The following is a 21,354-nucleotide window of genomic DNA, read 5'->3' on the forward strand; positions in this document are numbered from 1 at the left end:
TATACAAGAGAACAAAGACTTAAACATGTTTAAAATATTTTAATGTTCAACCCTTACACTTTTGACGGGGCACAAAAAATAAGTTAAGGACTGCACAAAAAATTTAAAATGATCAAAAAAAAGGTCCAAACGTTGTAACCACAAGACACGATTAATCCATGTTAAGGTGTGGTTTCACATATTAGTATTCCAACGTTGATCTAAGAAAACAAGGGAGTCTCAGAAGGTCCTTGAGTGATTTTGGCAACACGTCAACATTTTCTCCTTCCTTCTTGGTCTACAAGTTGATGTTGGAATTAATGGCTGGAGCTCTGATGATCGGCAACAGATTTTTCAGTTGCCTGTTGGACTGGGAGTCTAAGGAGAAAATAGAAACAATAACATGAATGGAAGGACTAAACACAACTCTGACTGAAGAGCCCGACAGTCCAATGTGTCCAATGGAAATTACCCAAACCAAAACCCACAGAATAGGAAGTGTGTGTTTACAATAAAATGTCTAGCAGCATTCTCGATTTCTCTTATGGTCTATAGTTATTCATGAAATGACCAACAACAAGTAAGTGATCTGACTAAAACGTAATGTGTGTGCGTCCAAATGATCTAAGGCCATAGACATCTTTTTATTATTTTTCAGTAATGTGAGAATGTACCTGGGCACTGAAGTTCACTTTAAGTTTCCCCCCTCTCACCATCATGCTGTCGTAAATGCTAACTATAGCACCTAGTTTGATTCGACAAACTGTATACTATTTGTGGACTTGACACCACCCATTGGTTGTTGGGATTACCGTTTTGAAGCCTTGAATTTTGGTGACAATGAATTTGGATTTCGAGGCGTAGTTGTGGGGGAGGGGGTCTGCAGTTCGGTGGGCTAAGGATTGCAACTCTGCTTTTTGCAGATGATGTGGTCCTAATGGCTTCATCGGTCTGTGACCTTCAGCACTCACTGGATCGGTTCGCGGCCGAGTGTGAAGCGGCTGGGATGAGGATCAGCACCTCCAAATCTGAGGCCATGGTTCTCAGCAGGAAACCGATGGATTGTCCACTCCAGGTAGGGAATGAAGCCTTACCCCAAGTGAAGGAGTTTAAGTATCTCGGGGTCTTGTTCTCAAGTGAGGGAACAATGGAGCGTGAGACGGGCCGGAGAATCGGAGCAGCAGGAGCGGTACTGCAGTCGCTTTACCGCACCGTTGTGATGAAAGGTGTGAGAAGGTGGAGCTAAGTACCATTAACGCTGGACAAAACATTCCCTGGCTGATAAGGTTACATTGACTTCCATGAACAGAAAACCTTTGGTGAATTGGTTAAGGTTGTAATTCCAATACATTTCACTCTAAATAGGAACATAATAAAAATGAATAATCGTGCTGTATTGACGCACATTTTAGACTAGAGCGTAAACTTGTCAGTTAAATGTTTACCAAGGGAAATAATTAGAGGTAGGTAAGAAGTATGGTCATTTTCTCAGACTTCTATCCTATCCGACTCCTTTTTGGAACCAGAGGATTCGCCCCCTGATGGCCATTACAAAGAATGCAATGCCATCTGGATTTACAGTATCGGACATCCGTGCATTCCAGGAGTACAAAGCCAAACTAAACTACAAAATATGGCTGACCACAATAGACCGATGTTTTGTTGCTGAGAAGATCACCTCCACATATTGTTTTCTGCAACATAGCAATCCACCCTACTGTCTTTTGGATATTTTAGTTGGACTGAAGTGGTGAATCGACAAACAAAAGCGCAATCCATTGATCCGTGCAATTAGCACATCTTTAAATTATACTTAATATTTATGACCAGCTTTTACCCCTTACCAATAGGCAATCATCTGCGGTTTTCATGGGGTATGACGGCAAATAATAAAATATATACAGCAACTGACAACTTTTTACATAATTAAAATGTGATCAAAGTCATAAAGCTAAAAGTGGAACAAAGTGAACAATTACACGTGTACAAATAGTTTCCCCATACAGTACTTAAAAATGTCTACCTTCTTTTTCCATAAAGTTGCTTCACAAAGACACACCTCTTTCCCGTTTTGTCCATCTTTTCACTCTCCCTTAAGCAAGAAAAAACATAAGAGATTATTTTTAAATTCCACCCAGATTAAAACATTTATATGTATGGATAGTGATGTTAAGGTATTTATCAGCAATAACTGAACCACAAACCTGTGGCTCTGCATCCTGCTGGTACGGGCTTAGGCTCAGAAAGAGATTCTTTAGAACTGAGCTCGCAGAGGATGCTACTGCAGATCCTAAAATGATACCATGACAACATACAGTGGAGGAAATAAGTATTTGATCCCCTGCCAATTTAGTTAGTTTACCCACTTACAAAGAAATTAACAGTCTGTAGTTTTTATGGTAGGTTTATTTTAACAGTTAAAAATCCAGAAATGTAAATTGAAACAAAGCTTTAAATTGATTTGTGTTTAATGGTGGGAAATAAGTATTTGATCCCCTTGCAAAACAGGCCTTAGTTCTTGGTGGAGAAAGCCTTGTTGGACAGCACAGAGGTCAGATGCTTCTTGTAGTTGGTCACCAGGTTTGCTCACATCTCAGGAGGGATTTTGGTCCTCTCCTCTCTGCAGATTCTCTCCAAATCCTTCAGGTTTGGAGGCTGATGCTTGGCAACTGAAAGCTTCAGCTCCCTCCACAGATGTTCTATGGGAAGGAGGTCCGGAGACTGGCTAAGCCCCTCCTTCACCTTAATGGGCTTCTTCTGTAGCCACTCCTTAGTTGCCTTGGCCGTATGTTTTGGGTCATTGTTGTGCTGGAAGACCTATCCATGTCCCATTTTCAGTGTCCTGGCTGAGGGAAGGAGGTTATCAGCCAATATTCTACGATACATGGCCCCCTCTATCCTCCCAGTGATGCAGTGAATCGCCCTGTCCCCTTAGCAGAGAAACTCCCCCAAAGCATAATGTTTCCACCTCCATGCTTGACTCTGGGGATGGTGTTGTTCAGGTAATACTCAGCATTTCTCTTCCTCCAAACACGATATGTGGAGTTGATGACAAAGATCTTGATTTGGTCTCATCTGACCACAGCACCTTCTCATAAGCCTTCTCTGAATCATTCAGAGGATCACTGGCAGACTTCAGACGGCCTGTACATGTGCATTCTTGAGCAGGGGACCCTTGCGGGTGCTGCAGGATTTGAATCCATTACGGCGTAGTGTGGTACCAATATTTTTCTTGGTGACTGTGGTCCCAGCTGCCTTCAGATCATTAACAAGTCCCTCCTGTGTAGTTCTTGGCTGACCCCTCCCCTCTCTCAAGATCATTGATCGTAGAGCCGCAGTTTGAGGGCGATTGATGGTCATTTTGTGCTTCTTCAATATTCTAATAATCAAACCAGTTTTCTCTTTCTCACCAAGCTGCTTGCTGGAGGTCTTGTCTTCTATTAGTCTTGTGCTGGTCTACAATCTGGTCCCTGCGGTCCTTGGACATTAGTTCCACCATGATCACAAGACCTGTCTCTGGTCTGTCCCTCGGTGAGAGGTTGTAATCTGTTTTATTGACTGTGGACAGGTGTCTTTTATACTGGTAACGAGTTGATATCAGGAGTACTTTCTGAAAGCTAGAGGACTTATTTAACCGGTCCGTGGGAGCCTACCATAACAATGAAAGACTGTTCATTTCTTTGTAAGTGAGTAAACTAACTAACTTGACAGGGGATCAAATACTTATTTCCTCAACTGTATTTAGCAGTAAATCATCATTTCACACTGATATTTGAAAGCTGTGCGGAATGTACTTACCTTTGTGGGATGAGATGGCAGGCAGCTGCTGACGAGCATGGGTTGAATTGGACACAAGGCCGCAGACAGGAGCCAGCTTCTGCTTCGTAGGCTGATCAATATGCGCCAAAGAACTGTCTTTCTTTTCTAATTTAGGATTAGGTGATCTTGAAACATCAGGGATTTCTTTGACCGCATTTATAAACTGGTTTAGTAGATGTTTCTTTGATTTAAAAGTGCTTTGTTTGGAGTTTGTTTCATTATTAATTGTCTTTTCCGAACCAGAGGAAGTCTTTACATCACCTGTCTGAGCAGCACCGAGAGGGGCAGCAAAAAGGCTGAGGAAGGACCTGGCAGAGGCTTTTTCCATCTCAAACACACTTTTAACACGATCTGCAGACTCTGGAGGGGAAGATTGAGGACAAGAGGAAGTTGTTACTGTGATTGTGCTTTCGGAAAGGCTGTGAAAGGGTCTTCTCAGAGCCTTCTTACATCCGACGTCCACATCAGTGCCATGTGACATCTTACTGCTGCACTCAGCTGTGATTTCAGTGGAACAATGTGTGCCACGTTTGAGGCCAGATTGAGTGTTTTTGGAGGGCAGGGGCAGATGTTTGGCTGCAGAATGACCACAGACAGAATTTGTAGAATCAGTTGTGTAAATGGAGCTGGTGACAGGTGGAACTGTAGCAGCAAATCCAACTTTAGATCTGGTGAAACTTGAAGAGGGTGACGACCTAACTGAGGCTTGTGATTCAGGCGTCAGAACAGAGATATGTGGCCTCAACTGTGCAGGCTGTTTGGGAGAATTATTAGAAGGTCTTGGCAAAATGCTTTTGTGACTAGTGCTTCCATGAGCAGTCCTGTGAGCAGGTTTCAGAGATTTTTGCGTATAGGCACCTTGCTGACTGTAGTCCCTGTAGGCCGGAGTGAGACTAGGGCAGGTCTTGGAAACCAGGCCAGTGTGCACGTTGAGGCTCTTGAACATTCCTGATTTGTTTACTTCATTTCTGGCATTTTCTGAATTCAATACCTTCTTATTTGGAGTTTCTGAGCTGAGCAGAGGATAGGTGATCTCTTCGCGGTCAGTTTTTGGAGTGTAGGATACAGTTTGTACAATAGGAAGGGTTGATTTACAGGCACTGAGAACAGCATTCACAGAGTAAGGAACCTCCTTTTGGTTTGCAGACCCAGACTCTTCAGGAGTAGTAAAGAGGCGAGGGAAAGGTTTGAAAAGTTGAGGTCCAAGAACAGCTTCAACTGAATGACAGACTGCTTCCGCAGGATTCAAATAACTTGACTGGGCCGGGTGATGCTGGGCAGCTTCCGGTGCATATGGTGGGACAGCTGCCTCATTAGCCAGTGCTTCAGTCGCACATAACGTGGTTTCCTTCTCGGTATTGGCTTCTACGCTGTTGTAAAAGAAAAGTCTGAAAGAAAAAACATCAGCATACCGGAAGCTAAATGTTAATTTGATTAAGTACATTTCTGTGGAGGAATTATACTGGTTTATTAACAGAGTCCAGATGACAGGGTTGAGTTTGTATGTGCTTACTTGAGTGGTTGCAGGGGTATATCTGGGGTCCCCTCTGCTTCTATAATTTCTGAATCTTCTGTCGGTCCCAAAGTCTCCTGTTCAGATTTTTTAGTTTGTTCCCTGAGGTCGTTTTCCTTTTGTAATGCCTGTATTGAGAAGAAGCAAAAACACACATCAGTCTTCAGCAGAAAGCAAATCCATATGAAACTATTACAAGAACATTTTGTACCACTTTGTGACTCCCATGTCTATAATACACATTAACAATGCTTTGAATGCATACCACAGCGCTACTAAACACTCAATACTGCTTTATAACAAGTATCATAACACTGTATAAAGTGAAATACAAAACCTATGGACTCCAAAAGAAACCGATTATGTTATAATGCATTAAGACAGTCATTATAATGTAATATAACAACAACTATGTTCATTTTAAAAGGGACCTTATTCTGCTAATTCTCAGGTTCATATTTGTATTTTCCTCTACTGGGACATGTCTCCATGCTTTAATGTTCAAAAAGCTCTTTATTTTTCTCATACTGCCTGTGCTGCAGCACCTCTTTTCACCCTCTGTCTGAAACCAGAGCCCAGTCTGCTCTGATTGGTTAGCTGGCCGGCTCTGTTGTGATTGGTCAACCGCTTAGAGATGTTTTGGAAATGTCCCTCCCCTTAGCCTATCATGTGTAATGTGTCTTATTATTAGCCAATAGGAGCGCAAGTGTTGCATAGTGAGGTCACTATATTACGGAACTAAACAAAGGGGTCTAATGGAAGCGTTTCAATAACTTTTAAATTGGTTCATAATTAAATACACACCTTATCCAACAGTTTGGTTGTGATGTCATTAAGGGGCTCATGGGAGAACCTGCATTGTTCTTCTTGAGAACATCTTCCTCTTCTGTGGAAGAACTTGCAGGGGAAAGACTGTGCAGCTTGGTAAAGGAAATATTAGATATTCAACAGCCTCCAGTTTCTGAGAAATAGCAGTACAACACGTATACATTTATGAAAAAGATGAACATATGATTGCTTAACCAAAGGATATTATGCATGTATGGGCAGCTCTCTCCTTTTGTGCAGGATCCTTGGACGTAGAATTTGCACACTTCTTTGACGACATCATTGTAACCCTGAATGTGTTCCAGCTGACAGGTGTCCCCCTGTGTGCAGTAAAGGGAAGAAATTAATGCGAGGGCGTTGCAGGACATATTATAAGGACACTCAATAAAGTTGTGAACGTGAGACGCTTTGCTATCCTGCAAGTCACTTTGGTATTATATCACTCCAAATGTGTATATTTTTTGCTCATAGTAAAAAAAACCTGCCTTGATGCACCTTCCGAAGAGGAAATGTCGACAAACTAAGCGCCCATTCACCAGCACACCATTGTGGTCCTTGAACTCATCAGTCATGAACCTTGGACGTTGCACATGGTCCTCCTGAGAGGAAAGATGAGTGTTACAATGGGTACTTCTCACTTCTCTTATTTGTACTTTCCTCGCCCCTCTCTTTCACCGGAAGTTGATTTGTGTGCGCCATCTTAAGGAGCGTCCCATGGCGCTTATTTGTGCCGGAGGACCGAGGAGCGAGGAGCAATAACCGAGGAGCGATAACCAAGGAACCACCAGACCATCCTCCGGTGAAATCCTCAGCCACTCGCCCCGCCCCCTTACTGTGCATTCGTCACCGATTTGACGCTACAGCGCATGCGCTGATCTGATGCTTCTTAACATGAGAGCAGTTCAACAGCGGAGTGAAGACATTAAACTAAGAGAATCACTCCTCAGTTTATACAGTGTTTTGTTTCAATTAATGTATCATATCTGAACAACAAAGTGGAAAAAATCTGTTTATTAATTTATTGGCAACCTTTTTCATGATCTCCAATTCATTTTTACTATGAAAACATTCAAATTAAAAGAGACGGATTTAGTATCTGTCTGCAGGAACAGCTTTTCTGTTTTACATTTTTAAGAATGGCTTTTATATTTTTTTTAAAATGAGTTCTTATTTCATTAAATGTATTTGGGTTTACAACAAATGTGAACTAACAGAGGCGTCAGATGGGGGGGGTGTTCGTGTTTGAACAGGGACAGAGCTGGCTGCTGTCAGACGATCCAGCTGTACCTGTGTCATCACAAACGGACGTCGCTTCACGTGACGCTCCGAGGAAAGGAAGTCCCATTGCTCTTAAAGCTCATTTCCTTGCTTCCTCCTTCGCGTGGTTTCCTTGCGTGTCTCTGTGCCTCCCTGGTGGGAGGGACTAATAATGCGCAAGAAAAAGACGCAAGTGAGGGACGCAGGGATGCAAGTTAAGAGAAGTGAGAAGTACCCCATAGGGTAATAGTAAATATGTTGCCTAGGAAATGCTACTGCCACACTAAAACACTTGTGTAACTTTAATTATTATTTTGTATACGCTATTTTATTGTTCTATCTGACCTCGTTTTATCCGTATTCTCTAGGCTTTTTAATGTATTTAAATGTAATTGTACAATGTGTTTCTGTTGCATTATGTATTAGTGCTTTCAATGTTTGTTTGTGAAGCACTATGAATTGCTTGTTGAAATGTAATGTATACATTTATTTGCTTTGCATTTTAGGTGGCACATCTGAAGTTGCTATAGGGGACTTCCATCAGTATACACATTCTTTTAAATGTTAGACCTCTTCCAACAGCAGCACTTTGTTGCTTTATCAATTTTATAGCTATGAGTTATGACTTATAATGAAAGTGTAGTGTTATTATAATGAGCCTGATTTATGGGACTTTGTATGCCCTGTCCCTTTTGGCTCAGAAGGAAAATAAATTTAAATGTTGGCAGTTTGAAAGACAAAGAAAGGCATCCCTACATGTCATACTATTTTAAGGTAACTTACTAGTCTTCTTAAATCTCTTCCTTAAGTGCCAAAAGCATGATGTCCATTTATTATCTGATGAAGAAACGTCTCTAAAAGGGAAAATGATCCCAAAAAAACATTTTTCCCCTCTTACCTGTAGGGCTATTTAATAATCTACATTGTTTTGTGTAAATTGCAGTGTTCTTTCTCTACAATTTAGTGGAACTAGATACCACTTGTTCTGAGGTGCTCTAAGCAAAACACGTTTTGCAACTCGAATCCATGAGTAGATGCATGCTTCATTCGGCAGAAAAATACGGTGGGCAGATGAGTCTAACCTCTACCACTACAGGTAAGAGGAAGAATTTAGATTTTGGGATGAAAGCAGGGGCTAAACGCAACTCAAGCAGCTTCAGATAACAGGCTGGTGATGGATAATATCTATCCTGATGGCCACAGTGAAGCTTACCTGCTTATTATTTTTATATTCACCGTCTCCTCCACCTTCTCCCCAAGCAGGTCTAGACTGATGGCCTCCACCTCTGTTAGCAGCGGTCCATCTGTCCCTCTGCTGGTGCTGATTTGTCTGGCTCTCCGGCTTCTTTTTCTGCTGCTGCTGCTGCTGCTGCTGCTTCCTCCCATTATGGTTATTTTTAGTTCTGTAATTCTGACCTTTGGTGATTTGGTTTTCACTCTGAGTCTTATGCATATTGTAGTGCATGGCCTTGACGCCTTTGTCTCTGAAGGATGTAGCATGATTACCTCTGGGTGTCTGGGCTTGGTGAAATTGCTTCTGTGGAAAGAAAATGCAAAAATATGTTCGTTAACATTTTAAGATGAATCAAAACTTCTAAATACAAACTACACGGGTTCATGAGCTGCTGTTTGATTGTCCAACACTAGGAGGTGTTTCTATTATTTTGTTCAGTACACAATGTCAATAACAGAACACTGAATAAAGTTGTCGGAATTATTCAACTTTTACATCCAAATTTTGACATTTAATTTTTTACAGAAAATCCCATATATAAAAGTAAAACCTACATTGAGTGTACGTCTTAATGGGTTTCTTGATTAAAACCATTAAAAATATGAATTTGATGTACTTTTCAGCATAACAGAAAAATACAATTTCTTATTCCTGCATTTCCTTAAATGCAACTGATCTTGACTCAATGCAAACATCCTTTTGTTTTTACTAACTCATGTTCTTACATAACATATAAGTTAAACACAACTACTAAACATTTGCTTGAAAAGCTACAAAAATTGTACAAAATAAATTCTTCTAAAAATTATATAGTTCAAATTCACCTGACCTTTTTATAAGGGCCAGTCTGCTCAGCCTGGGGCTTCCTCTTTCTGGCATTGCCTCGTTTTCCATTCTCTGGCTCGTCCCTTCAAAACAAAATGAGTTTGTAATGAGTATGTGGATTTAGCCCATTAAAACCATCTGCTGCCTTAAGAAGCATATCGAAGCTAAAGGCTAACTGTCGTTTCAAATCCAATTACCTGTGTTTAAAGGCAGCCTGGCTAGGGCTCCTGCCATCCTCTACCACAGCAGACAGTCTCGTGAACAGGTTTGCGAAAGCCATTTTATTTGTGTCTTTTTGTGGAAATAGTTAAATGGCAACCATAGCCAAGGTTATCACCATCCGGTCGGAAGATATGGAAGGAAAAACTAACTTTTAAACAGTGCACGTGGGGATGATCGTGATAACAAACTCTGCCTCGCGCCCATAAAATAAAAAACTAAACAAAGCTTCGCAAGTCTTTGAATGGTGTCCCAAATAACGTTTATGTCCAGGCCTACCGTGCCAAATATATTTCACGTTTGGTGACTGAATTAAGGTTCACATGGTTCACTCATCTCTCTCCAGTCCCTGCAATCACTCATGCCGTCATTCAATCGCCCGGTGGAGCCGTTCTTATTATATATCCATGCGTGGAGAACCTTTCATCTCTACTTCCGTATTTGCTACTGACGTTACGGACGCAGCTTTTCTCCTTCTTCTGCTTCTTTTTATTCGGCAGACTGTACAATGCAATGCTGTATTGCTGCCCTCTATTGTTCCTGTTGGTTAAATTATCATTTTAACAAACCTATGTTCAACATATTTATATTTATCTAATATAGAGTGTATATGTATACCACCAGTTTATTAATTGTAGTCCAATGATCCAGGTCAATAAGTTTACACAGAGTTGCTTTGAGCTTTTAACAGGGAGGCAGTGGTGCAGTGGGGTAGTGCGCTGATCTTCGGATCAAGGGAGAGCTGGGTCCAGTCCCACTGCAGTCAGCATTACATGTCTTTGTGTCCCTGGGCAAGATACTTCAACCCAAATTGCTCCTGTGGAGATTGTCCACAATATTGAATGTATGTAATGTAAGTCGCTTTCGATAAAAGCATCTAATAAGTGACATGTAATGTAGCAGTCCTTCTTTGAAAAGAGTGTTTCTTTCACTGGATGAGGACATGTCTTACTGTCTCTGATTGCCCACACTCACATTAGTCATCCAGGTGATCAACCCACTTCTTAATCAACAATGCCCAGCTTTAACCTTTATTTTATGACTGTACATCTTATCTTTTGCAGATCAAATGTCTTTTTGCATTCCCCTTCTGTTTCTGTTCCCATGTATTCTACCACAACTACTTTACTGACTTTACATTGTATTCTGATGGGCCATATTGTAGGGCAGTTTCATGTGCAGCAGTATATTTTTGCCAATTTAGTGACCATATAATACTCACATCTGATCAAAAATGTTTCATTAGGTAATGGTTAATCTAAATGCAAGTTTCCTACTCTCTGCATCCTCTTATCCATCTTTATTAACTCTTAGATACTGTACACCCTCATTTCCATTTAAATGGGGTCAGTTTAACTTTCTTGACTTCATCAACACATTTATTTTCTCTTTGTATTAAATAAACAAAGGTCAATTTAAGGTTCTGGGATTAGCCTTGATAGTACGACTTGCAAACAGACTTGGAGACACACATTAAAGATTTTAGTTTATTTCCAAAGTTTTTCTTGGCATTTCTCGGTCTTCCCAGACATTACCAATGCTAATTTAGTAGGCATTTTGTCCAATCAAACAATGGAAGGCCTGCACACCAGCATGAACACCAGCTCATCTCCAGCGTTTTACAATGTTAACATGCTTTTATGATAAGAGAAAAACATGTTTCAGGAAACATTTGTTATCTGCTGATAATCCTTCATACTTTAACTTTAGTTTGACTTCAATGTAGACTATTATTTGTAGTTGTAGCACCACAGATATTACAAGACAATTTGTAGATGAATTGACTGTCTATTTAGAGAAACCAAGCAGCAGAACACAAGACGGATGCTGTCTGCTTTTATAGCAAAACCACATCCATTTGCTACTCTCTACAAGAAAGATTAACTCTTAAATAAATGGGATTAAAATGAGCACACTCCGCCTCTCATTAATCAGCGAGTGATAAAAGCGCAGACGAGTCAAAACGAGGAGATAGAGGCTGGACTTTGTTCCTCCACATATGAGGCCATCCCTGTGTCTGGTTCAAAGTTCGGATCTCACACACACACAGTTTCAGGACTGCCTCTGATTGTGTTTGTGTTTTCCCTCAGTCGCTGAACTCTTGCTATTGAGCTTTCTGAGTTCCAGAATGACCCGTTGGGCCCTCTTTGCTCCCCTCCTACTCCTGCTGGGCCTGTGCCTCCACAGTGCTGTCAGTCAGGATGCTGAGGAGCCAGCTGCTGAAACACCACCACCACCACCACCACCACCACCCCCGGCCTCTGATGGCACGCAGGCGGAGGAAGAGGACGGTGACTGGGGAATAAACTCCCTGAGAGGCGGCTTTGAGTCGGTCGGTGGATACTTTGACTCCATGCTGGAGTTCATGGGTGGACGTGATGGAGTGTGCCAATACCGCTGTCGATATGGTAAGTGGATTCAATGGAAGAGAAAAATCCCACTGTATCAAAATAGAGAGGTTTACAGTTTCCCCTAAACACTGCTTGATTGCAGGGGAAAGGGTTGGGTTAGTTTAGGGTTGGGTGTCCTATACTATGTGGGGTTTTCACTACAATAACGTTATTGGGGAACTTAAATCCTTTTTTTATAGATATTAAATATTGACAAGGGTCTGCATCTTCTAAGATATACATAAAAAGAGAAGACACAGGTAAACTCCAATTCAAGTCTTTTAATTGCAACGTTTTTCAGAATAATAACGTTATTTTATTTTACTCAAAACCCTTATCCTGTTTACATGTGTGTTTTACTATAAGTGGAGCAAGTACAAAATAAACTGCAACAGATTGTTGGTATATTCAGTTTTTTGTATTCAGTCAAAACAAAGCAAACTGTTTAAATTAGTTCAGAAACGTAAATGTTCATCCCTTTCACTTATTTCTCCAAATAAATATATTATGTTCCTGTTATATCATCGAATGTGGAAAGTTGCTATAATGTCGTGTCCTGTAAAGAACAATAGCGCAACAAAGCAAACCAACAGATAGTAATGTTCTGATACACATGATTTTCTTTGACTTATCATCTTTGTTATCATCTGGAAGAGGGCCTGGAATCGGACTGTGACCCAAGCATGATAGGAGGGGTTTCCTGTCGGGGCCTTGAAATGTGTCTAATAACATGGATATGGATAAACCTAATAATTGACCTTTGTTCATCATGTGCAAACATGGATCTGTTCCTAAAGCCACATGGTTACCAAACCAGCCAGATTAGCATGTTTCCACTGGCCTGATGTGAAACAATAACCACATGTCTTAAAGGTAAAGCTCCTCTTCCTCGCCCGGACTACCAGATGCCTGAACCTGACGGCTGTGGCTCCTACTTCTTTGGTCTTCCTGTTCCAGATGGGGTATGCTTCTTCTGTCTCTAAGGCCAAATATATGTGGATTTTGGTTCTTTAAAATGTCATTGATATGGCTATCAAAAGTTGAATCTGCATAAGGGACTGTATACAAATGTATTGTGGGTCAGGACGAGGGATATGTTTAATGAATTTTCAAAAGCAAGGCTCCACCCAGAAAATACGTCTTTGGACACTCGTATTATTTGACAAAATTGCAACATCCTTTGCCCTAATGTCTCAATATTGTCCCACTTTTAAACAGGACATGATAATAGAACAATACTTTTGACCTATTTGCACATAAGGAGTGGACTAATAATAGCTAGAATTATGGAAAAGATAAAAAACATTTTAATAAACAGTAAAACATACCTGTATTTTTTAACTAAGAGCTGAATGAGCAAACAGGACACTGAAGTTCTTAGTGTTGTAATATTTTGCTTCACACATTAGTCGAACAACTTTGGTTGTTCTGAAATAGCTTTACATTTTATTTAACTTAAGTTAAGTCAACTGTTGGATGGCAAAATAATGTTCTTCTCCTTAAGAATCTAAGTCCCTTCTCAAAACTGACTATTTGTTGATTGTGAAGTCCCAATTCAAGAAAAATACTTGCCAGAACATACCTTTATGAACCATGGAACGCAAAAAAGCATAATTTGGACGTAATTATTTTATTTTATCAAAAACAATCCTTCACTGAAAGAAGAATAATAGATAATGCCCGCCCATGGTCATTTTCATACGGTCCCTTAATATTCAGAGAAGTCTACATTTGGAGAACTAACCACCTGTTAATCACCAACACAGCATATAAACATGTTTATCAACTGTGCTGTGTACCAGGTGGACATGGGCATCCCCGCCATGACCAAGTGTTGCAATCAGCTGGACATGTGTTATGACACCTGCGGCTCCAACAAGTACCGCTGCGACTCCAAGTTCCGCTGGTGCCTCCACAGCATCTGCTCCGACCTCAAGAAGAGCCTCGGCTTTGTGTCAAAAGTTGAAGGTTAATAAATATTTAACCTTTCTTTTCATCCAGGGCAGCGTTATTATGCCAGGCGGTGTTTTTTTTCTCACCAATCTGGCTAAATTTCACCTTTAATAACTCAAAAACTAGTTTAGGGACACACTCTTCCATACAGAACTTAATCAGAATCAGAATACCGTTAATCGTCCCACAGAGGGGACATTTTCATTTGTACAGCAGAAAGAGCCAAAGACAGCTCAATATTACACCCAAGATACAAAAAATATATACAACAATCACACAATTTACAAAATACACAAAAATAGACCTCAGAAACCATTCTGAGTATAGCAGCCAGATATGTATTGCACAGTTATTAACACAAAAGGGGGTGACCGCTGCAGGAAGGAAGGACCTGCGGTATCTCTCCGTGAGACACCGCGGGTGCAGCAGCCTGTCACTGAAGGAGCCAGTGCAGACAGGGTGTCCTGGAGGGGGTGGGACACCTTGTCCAGCAGGGAGGACAGCTTGGCTGCCATTCTCCTGTCTCCAGAGGACTCCCCAGGACAGAAAGTCTGCAGGAGTGCCCCCTGAAACCTGCACCCTGCACCCCAAAAGACCTCAGTCTCCTCAGCAGAAAGAGTCTGCTCTGTCCCTTCTTGTAGACAGCAGAGTTAAAACTGGTCTATGGCCTGAGTTGCCTTACATAAACCTCTTATTTGACTACTGAAAATTACATAATGATGACCAGTTGGGATACTTAATTGCATTTTCAGAACCCTACACCTCCATCACGTTTGATATGTTATATAGATGGGTTTATTGTAATGGATAAAACCGCTTCTGAAGAGATCTAAATGTCCCCAAACTTCCAGCTAACATTTTAACTGAAATAATCTTGAGATGCCAATACGAATGATTAAAATGCTCCAGTGCTTAAAGGGACAATTCCCCTCTAACATCTTGAAATACATATCATTTTCGCTGGGATTTGCCAAATGAATGAGATGTTAAAATGTCTGCCTTCTCTCAAATGTAACAAACTACTTTCCAAACACTCAAAAGCAATGGCTATGACCAGAATAACTACCCTGTTACTCAGGATATTTCACTATCCTTGTTGTGAAGAACTGTTTGTAGGAACTATAGCAAGACTTGATGTTTATACTGTATATGGTAATGTAGCAAGCCTCTTGTCCATTAGTAGAAGAATGCTTCATTTTCCAAGACGATACCGAACAAAAAATGGCTTCTTTAAAAAACTGCTCACAAGATCCTTGGATTATCTGAGTAGTTGATTATTTATGACATTGCTGATGAATTTATGCTATCTTCAAAGCATGTATATTCAACACCAAAGACTGTGTAGACTGATAAGTCTCTACAGGTATTGTGTGTTTTTGAATTTGTGCGAACAAATGTGGTGTTCGGGTCAAACCGTTTTACTACTTTCATCAATCACAAATATTGTGTTTAACATTTGATTGCCTCAAGGCCTTATGATATCCTCCACAGTAGCTGAACATTTAACATTGCTGATCACTATCACTGAATTGTGAGTGGTTTAGTTAACTTTGTAACTGATGTTTCCGGATAACCCTAGATTAAGTTCTTCTATCAGATAGTACACACCCAAAAAATCCACAAAATGTTCATTTTTGAATAGCTTTTCAGTGTTTATTCTTTGTATATTCACAGCAGTTATTTATATAAAACAGTAGTTCTGAGACATTGTTTACAGCTTTAAAGGGTGGTAAATAAAATGTGTTGATGATTAATAGTTTTTGTGTTAATGTAAGAACAGACAACACCAAGGTAACGGGGGAGAATCAAACATGACAGGAGGGTTAAAAACTGCCACGTACTGATAAATCAAGAAAACGTCCTTCTCTCGTACATAATGCTCTATACTGACTGCCCTCCCTGTTTCTGTCCCTTCCTCTCCTCAGCATGTGAAGCAGTAGCAGACACCTTTTTCAACACGGTGTGGACTCTGGGCTGCAGGCCCTACATGAACGGCCAGAGAGCAGCATGCTTCTGTCAAGGAGAGGATAAAGATGAACTTTAGATTACAGCATAAGCCACTCTCCTTTTTATAACAGCACCAACCCCAGCAAGCCCTCAGAAGATGAGGGGGTTATGGTGTTGTGAGGACTGCTGTGTGACTACTTGAGTAATTTATTTGTTTTGAGTGCGTTCTGGTTTTGTTCGCTCATTATTTTACCTTACAGCAACATTTAGATGTTATTTTCAAATGTTTAACTGTGTTGCAATTCCAAACTGTATTTGTTAGAAGAGCTCTGTGCTGTGAACTCCACTTTACAACACATAGATAACCTCTTGTGCCCATGTCCTACTTAGGATAGTCCACCGTATGAATAAATGTTATTGACACATAAATGATCGTGATTTTTTTCATTTCATGGTACAGTACACTACTGAAAGTATTTCCTCATAAATCTTCAGACCATTGCTTTAGGATTGTTACAGTATCAGTTCAAAACACAACGTATAAATGATGGCTACAAAAAGATAATTGGAATGAATGAAAATAAGAGAAATCTATGCTTTTCTTTTAACTTGTGAACATTGAAAGGTCCTGATACTTTAATATTAGTTTGAGTAAAAGTTTAAATGAAGTTCAGAGCATGTAATATATATATAACTGTATATACTGTGTATATATATATATATATATATATATATATATACAATCATAGCACAAAAACTAAGCAAATGTGTTATGTACATTATTTCTTTAATGTAACAATGCTTCTTGGCAATTAATCCTATACCTTTGGAAAGCCTGTTTACTACTCTTTCAAATGGTGCCACATTTGTGAGGACCATGCATTTGTAGGAGGAGCAGCAGAGCTGAGTATGTGGGTTGTACCCATGAAAAAAATTTGCCAAATCGTCTCTGCCAATGCCAATTTTAACCATTTATTTATTTGAGGGCAGTCACGGCAGGCCTATGAGGCCGGTGATTGGCTGTGTGCAGTCTGTTCCAGATTGTACGGGCAGAGAGCCATATCTTCCTGCAAACCTTGACTGCAAATCTGTAGAAGAATACCTACGGTTCCGAAGTTCTGACTGGATGACGAAACGGTCTTCTTGGGACACCCACTTCGCAGCCTGTCTGACATCCCCAGTTCAATGGTACTTGGCCTTCAGTATGCAGATCATTGCTCACTCCAAATAATGCCACTACTTGGTTCCGCGGAACACCAGCTTGAAGTTGCCCTATCCAGATCAGTCAAACGTGGCATGCCGATTCTTGGAGCAGACACTAATCACTGTAGCAGGGCCCATAGTAACAGGGGCTGACAATCTGGCAAGTGACTGTCAGCACCTGGGGTAACAGAAGCTCAAAACTAGAGTCAAGAGCAACAGTAATAAAAAGCTGTTTGGCATTGGCAGAGAAGATTTGTCAACTTTTGGGCAAAAAACCACATATGCATGTTCCTTGGAAAAGGGCACCATTTAAATGAGAAATAAACAAGCTTTATATATTGCATAGCTTCATATTTGACTTTCTTCTTGATCCTTTGTCTGATTCCTTGCTCTGCAATCTGTTTACAGGAACAGGCTTTCCCAATGGGTCTGTTGGCAGTGCAAGGTGGGAGCGTTTCTTCTCTATTTAAAAAGCACTATATCATCTCTACATCCACAGAATACTACAGTAGATTGCCCTGAAGCAATGACAATACACACAGCCCAACCCAAAATAAGCAACTTATTGTCTTGTTTTTTCTCTTGTCATGTTCCTCAATGTACAAGGCTCTCTATGCTTAGTCTTACTCTGTTGTGAATTTATTTGTTAGGAAGAGAATTTATTTAGAACAGATGATTTAAAAGGAATAGTTAAAAGCAACATTTAATAAGTTAGTCAATTTATAAGTAAGTGTTAAGAATAACAGTTCATGTTTCAGATATGGGATTAGATTAAAAAGGGACTTTAGGTCATTTAAGTTGGGATATACTTAGGAAATGGACTTGAAATGGACTTCATTACCCATGGGACATTGTGCGTGTTACGTCACATACGCAGTGTTGTAAGTCGTACAGCGGCCATTGTTTTATGTTGTTAAGGATGCTGACAATTCAAGCCAACCACTCGCTGTAAATATGTTAAGTTCTTTATTTTAGTAAACATCTGAAATGAACGGACGTCTCCCTTCGTTATTTTAGTAGCCATCAACATTAGTTTCAGAACATTTTTGGTGCCGAAACCCGGGAATTAGAACGAGATGGCTGACGACCCGGCTGAAGAGAGACCACTTGTAGCGGAGCAAGGAGAAAGGGCGAGAAGGAAACGTCGGACGATTCGTAGCTCCACTACGCGAGTGATCAACCAGATTGATGTTGAACTGCGAAAGGAAGACCAACAGAGGGATCTCAACCGTGTGCGGGAGATGTAAGCTTATGGCAGGAATTTTGGAGCCAGTATGAGACTGCTATTCATAACAACAGTGCACTCTGCAAGAAAGAGAAGTTTACCTACCTGAAAACGTATCTTACTGGAACAGCTGCAAAGTCAGTAGCAGGGCTCACACTGACAGACAGTAATTATGATGCTGCAATCGAATTACTTCAAAAAAGATTTGGAAGGAAAGATCTCATTGTAAATGCACATATGTCAAAGCTACTGAATCTCACTCCTGTAAAGAGATCATCTGATGTCACTGCCTTAAGACAGCTGTATGATGAATGTGAAGTTCAAACCAGAAGCCTACAATCATTAGGAGTGGTATCAGACACCTATGGTGGAATGTTATGCCCAATATTGCTCCAGATGATGCCAGATGACATGGCTCTTGAATACAGCCGTCAAAGAGGTGACAATGATGAGTGGAAAGTGGACAATGTGCTTAAATTCCTCCAGACAGAGGTTCAGACCCGAGAGAGAACTGTACAGATGATGAAATCATTTAATCAGAGAGAAAGCCAGTTCACTAATAAATTCAGCAGCAAATCACATTCAGCTAGTGACATGAAAATAAAGAAACCAAATATGACATCTGCAGCTGCGCTACACATTACTGAACAGAAAGTCAACAATTGCTTGTTTTGTGATAGTGCTGAACACAAATCCGAGAAATGTCCAGACCACGATGTGCCAGCACGCAAAGAAAAACTGAAAAGGCTAGGCAGGTGCTTTGTGTGTCTGGGATCCAAACACATTGCTAAGTTTTGCAAGACGAAGGGTGTGTCATGTGCCACATGTGGTGGCAGGCATCATGCAGCCGTGTGTGAGAAAAATCTGGCACCCCCACCTGATGTGTCAACCAACACAGACACACTTGTAAGCTCAGTAATTCCTAAAGCAGAGAACACAGTGCTGTTACAGACCACCAAGGCATGGGCCGTAGGGCCCACAAGCAGGAAGATGGTCCGCTGCCTGCTAGATGGAGGCAGTCAGGGGAGTTTTGTGCATGAGAATGTAGTGAAGGAGCTACAGCTACCTGTTACCAGACAAGGAACGCTTACTCTTCACACATTTGGCTCCTCTGCTCCAACAACGGTGAGTCGCAACATAGTGAAGCTCAGCTTGGAGAATGTGTGGGATAAGCAGCAGAGAATTGAAATAGAAGCTGTTGTGACCCCACAAGTGTGCACAGCACTGATGAGGGTTCCAGGTGAACACATACAGAAAGAGATGAAAAGAAGAGGTCTCCAATTAGCTGACTGTGATGGAGATTACAAACCAGAACTTTCTGTGCTAATTGGCTCTGATTATTACTGGCAGATAGTGTCTGGCCGAGTGGAAAGACTGACCAAGAGCCTAGTGGCACTAGAGAGCACATTTGGATGGGCAGTGCAAGGCCCAATGGCAGTGTCCAGCATGACGGAGTCAACATGCATGAACATACTGCTCAGCAACGATGCACAGATGGACAAACAACTGCATGCGTTCTGGGAGCTCGAGTCCCTGGGCATCACAAGTGAGAAGCCTGAGAGCCCAGAGGATGCGGAAGCATTGCAGCGGTTTGAAGAAACCTCCATTCTCAAGGACGGGCGTTACCAAGTGGAGTTGCCATGGCGACAAGATCATCCACCACTTAAAGACAACTACCGCATAGCCAAAAAGAGACTGGAGAGTTTGAAAAGGAAACTGAGCAAAGATGTCACTCTGTACAGCAGATACAACGAAGTCGTGGAAGACTACCTAAAGCAAGGAATGGCTGAGGATGTGCCAAAGGAGCGTGCATCACCGCAAGACACTCAGACATACTACTTACCCCATCATGCTGTACTGAGGGAAGACAAGGCGACAACAAAACTGCGAGTCGTATTCGATGCTTCATCTCACGAAGATGGAAGTCCCTCACTGAACGACTGTCTCTTAACCGGCCCCAATCTGAATCCAGATCTGATGAGTGTTTTGATCAAGTTTAGACTGCATGAAGTTGCTTATATGGCAGACATCAAGAAAGCATTTCTGCAGATTTCACTCACAGAAAGAGATCGGGACGCCGTGAGATTCCTGTGGTTCACAGGTCCACCAACACTGGACAAGGACATGAAGCTGCGCATGCTCAGAATGACGAGGGTGGTGTTTGGAGCTTCGTCAAGCCCATTCCTACTCGCAGCCACCATTAGGAAGCATCTAAGACAGTACGAATCAGAACACCCAAAGGTGGTAGGAATCATCAGCTCCTCACTGTATGTCGATGACTTTATTTCAAGTTCAAGTGAGGTGACAGAGGCCTATACAGTGACAAAAACGGCCAAGAACATAATGTCTGAAGCAGGCATGGAGCTATGCAAATGGATGACGAGCTCTGCTGAGCTCAAAGAGAAATGGCAGGAGAGCTCGATGGATTGCGTTGCTCAGCCAGAACCACACGGGTCCATTCTCAAGGTGCTGGGCTTGGTGTGGAGACCGGCCACTGATGACTTCGTGTTCAACCTCAGAGGGCTGCTGGATATCCTGAAGGATAGAGAAAACACAAAACGAAGTTTTCTGCAGTCTTCTGCTCTAATCTTTGACCCATTGGGATTCTTGACACCCTTCACGATTAGGATCAAGATCATGTTCCAAGAGATGTGGGAGAGAGGGCTCCAGTGGGACGAGGAGCTGCCACCCGACATGACAAAGAAGTGGCAACAGTGGTGTTCAGAGCTCCCTCAACTGCATGAGGTGTCAATCCCACGATGGTACAAAACGCATATGCCACAGCAGAACAACCAAGAGCTAAAGCTGCATGTATTCTGTGATTCGAGCGAAAGAGCTTACAGTGCAGTCGCTTACATCGAAGGAAAAACAAGGGAAGGAGAAGTGACCATAAGCCTGGTTGCATCCAAGTCAAGAGTGGCCCCGCTTAAAAGAATGACTCTGCCACGCCTGGAGCTGATGG

The 21,354-nt window shown here is 41.4% G+C and overlaps 2 protein-coding genes across 4 annotated transcripts; one reads left to right on the forward strand and one right to left on the reverse strand.

Annotated features, from left to right (window-relative positions):
- Nucleotides 1–24: 24 nt before the first annotated feature.
- LOC134864969 (zinc finger CCCH domain-containing protein 6-like) lies at nt 25–10,137 on the reverse strand. 3 transcript variants are annotated; one of them, XR_010165883.1, is made up of 11 exons: nt 9,653–10,136; nt 9,460–9,538; nt 8,610–8,933; nt 6,625–6,738; nt 6,344–6,459; nt 6,116–6,224; nt 5,312–5,439; nt 3,778–5,186; nt 2,184–2,269; nt 2,003–2,071; nt 25–357 (listed from the first exon to the last, which is right to left on the reverse strand). XR_010165883.1 is itself a non-coding variant. In XM_063884330.1 (11 exons), the coding sequence occupies exons 1-10, from the start codon at nt 9,733–9,735 to the stop codon at nt 2,063–2,065; spliced, it is 2,457 nt and encodes an 818-aa protein (XP_063740400.1). In that variant the 5' UTR covers nt 9,736–10,136; the 3' UTR covers nt 25–357; nt 2,039–2,062. The 3 variants fall into 3 exon arrangements, 2 of the variants coding, with proteins under 2 accessions (XP_063740400.1, XP_063740401.1); XM_063884330.1 differs by having other exon boundaries at nt 2,039–2,071; XM_063884331.1 differs by lacking the exons at nt 25–357; nt 2,003–2,071; nt 2,184–2,269 and having other exon boundaries at nt 3,825–4,158; nt 4,790–5,186; nt 9,653–10,137.
- A 1,556-nt stretch (nt 10,138–11,693) lies between these two features.
- On the forward strand, nt 11,694–16,393 carry LOC134864232 (group XIIB secretory phospholipase A2-like protein). The gene is made up of 4 exons (XM_063883054.1): nt 11,694–12,082; nt 12,938–13,026; nt 13,867–14,032; nt 15,943–16,393. The coding sequence occupies exons 1-4, from the start codon at nt 11,803–11,805 to the stop codon at nt 16,059–16,061; spliced, it is 654 nt and encodes a 217-aa protein (XP_063739124.1). The 5' UTR covers nt 11,694–11,802; the 3' UTR covers nt 16,062–16,393.
- The last annotated feature ends 4,961 nt before the right edge of the window (nt 16,394–21,354 follow it).

Source organism: Eleginops maclovinus, chromosome 5 (assembly GCF_036324505.1).
Source record: "Eleginops maclovinus isolate JMC-PN-2008 ecotype Puerto Natales chromosome 5, JC_Emac_rtc_rv5, whole genome shotgun sequence".
NCBI classification, from domain to species: Eukaryota; Metazoa; Chordata; class Actinopteri; order Perciformes; family Eleginopidae; genus Eleginops; species Eleginops maclovinus.

Coding starts and splice junctions, on each gene's coding strand:
- LOC134864969 (XM_063884330.1), bottom strand. CDS start 9,735: ATGGCTTTCGCAAACCTGTTCACGAGACTGTCTGCTGTGGTAGAGGAT. Junction 9,539..9,652: donor CAGGCTGCCTTTAAACACAG/GTAATTGGATTT, acceptor TTTGTTTTGAAG/GGACGAGCCAGAGAATGGAA. Junction 6,225..6,343: donor AGCTGCCCATACATGCATAA/TATCCTTTGGTT, acceptor CCAAGCTGCACA/GTCTTTCCCCTGCAAGTTCT.
- LOC134864232 (XM_063883054.1), top strand. CDS start 11,803: ATGACCCGTTGGGCCCTCTTTGCTCCCCTCCTACTCCTGCTGGGCCTG. Junction 13,027..13,866: donor GTCTTCCTGTTCCAGATGGG/GTATGCTTCTTC, acceptor GCTGTGTACCAG/GTGGACATGGGCATCCCCGC. Junction 14,033..15,942: donor CTTTGTGTCAAAAGTTGAAG/GTTAATAAATAT, acceptor TCCTCTCCTCAG/CATGTGAAGCAGTAGCAGAC.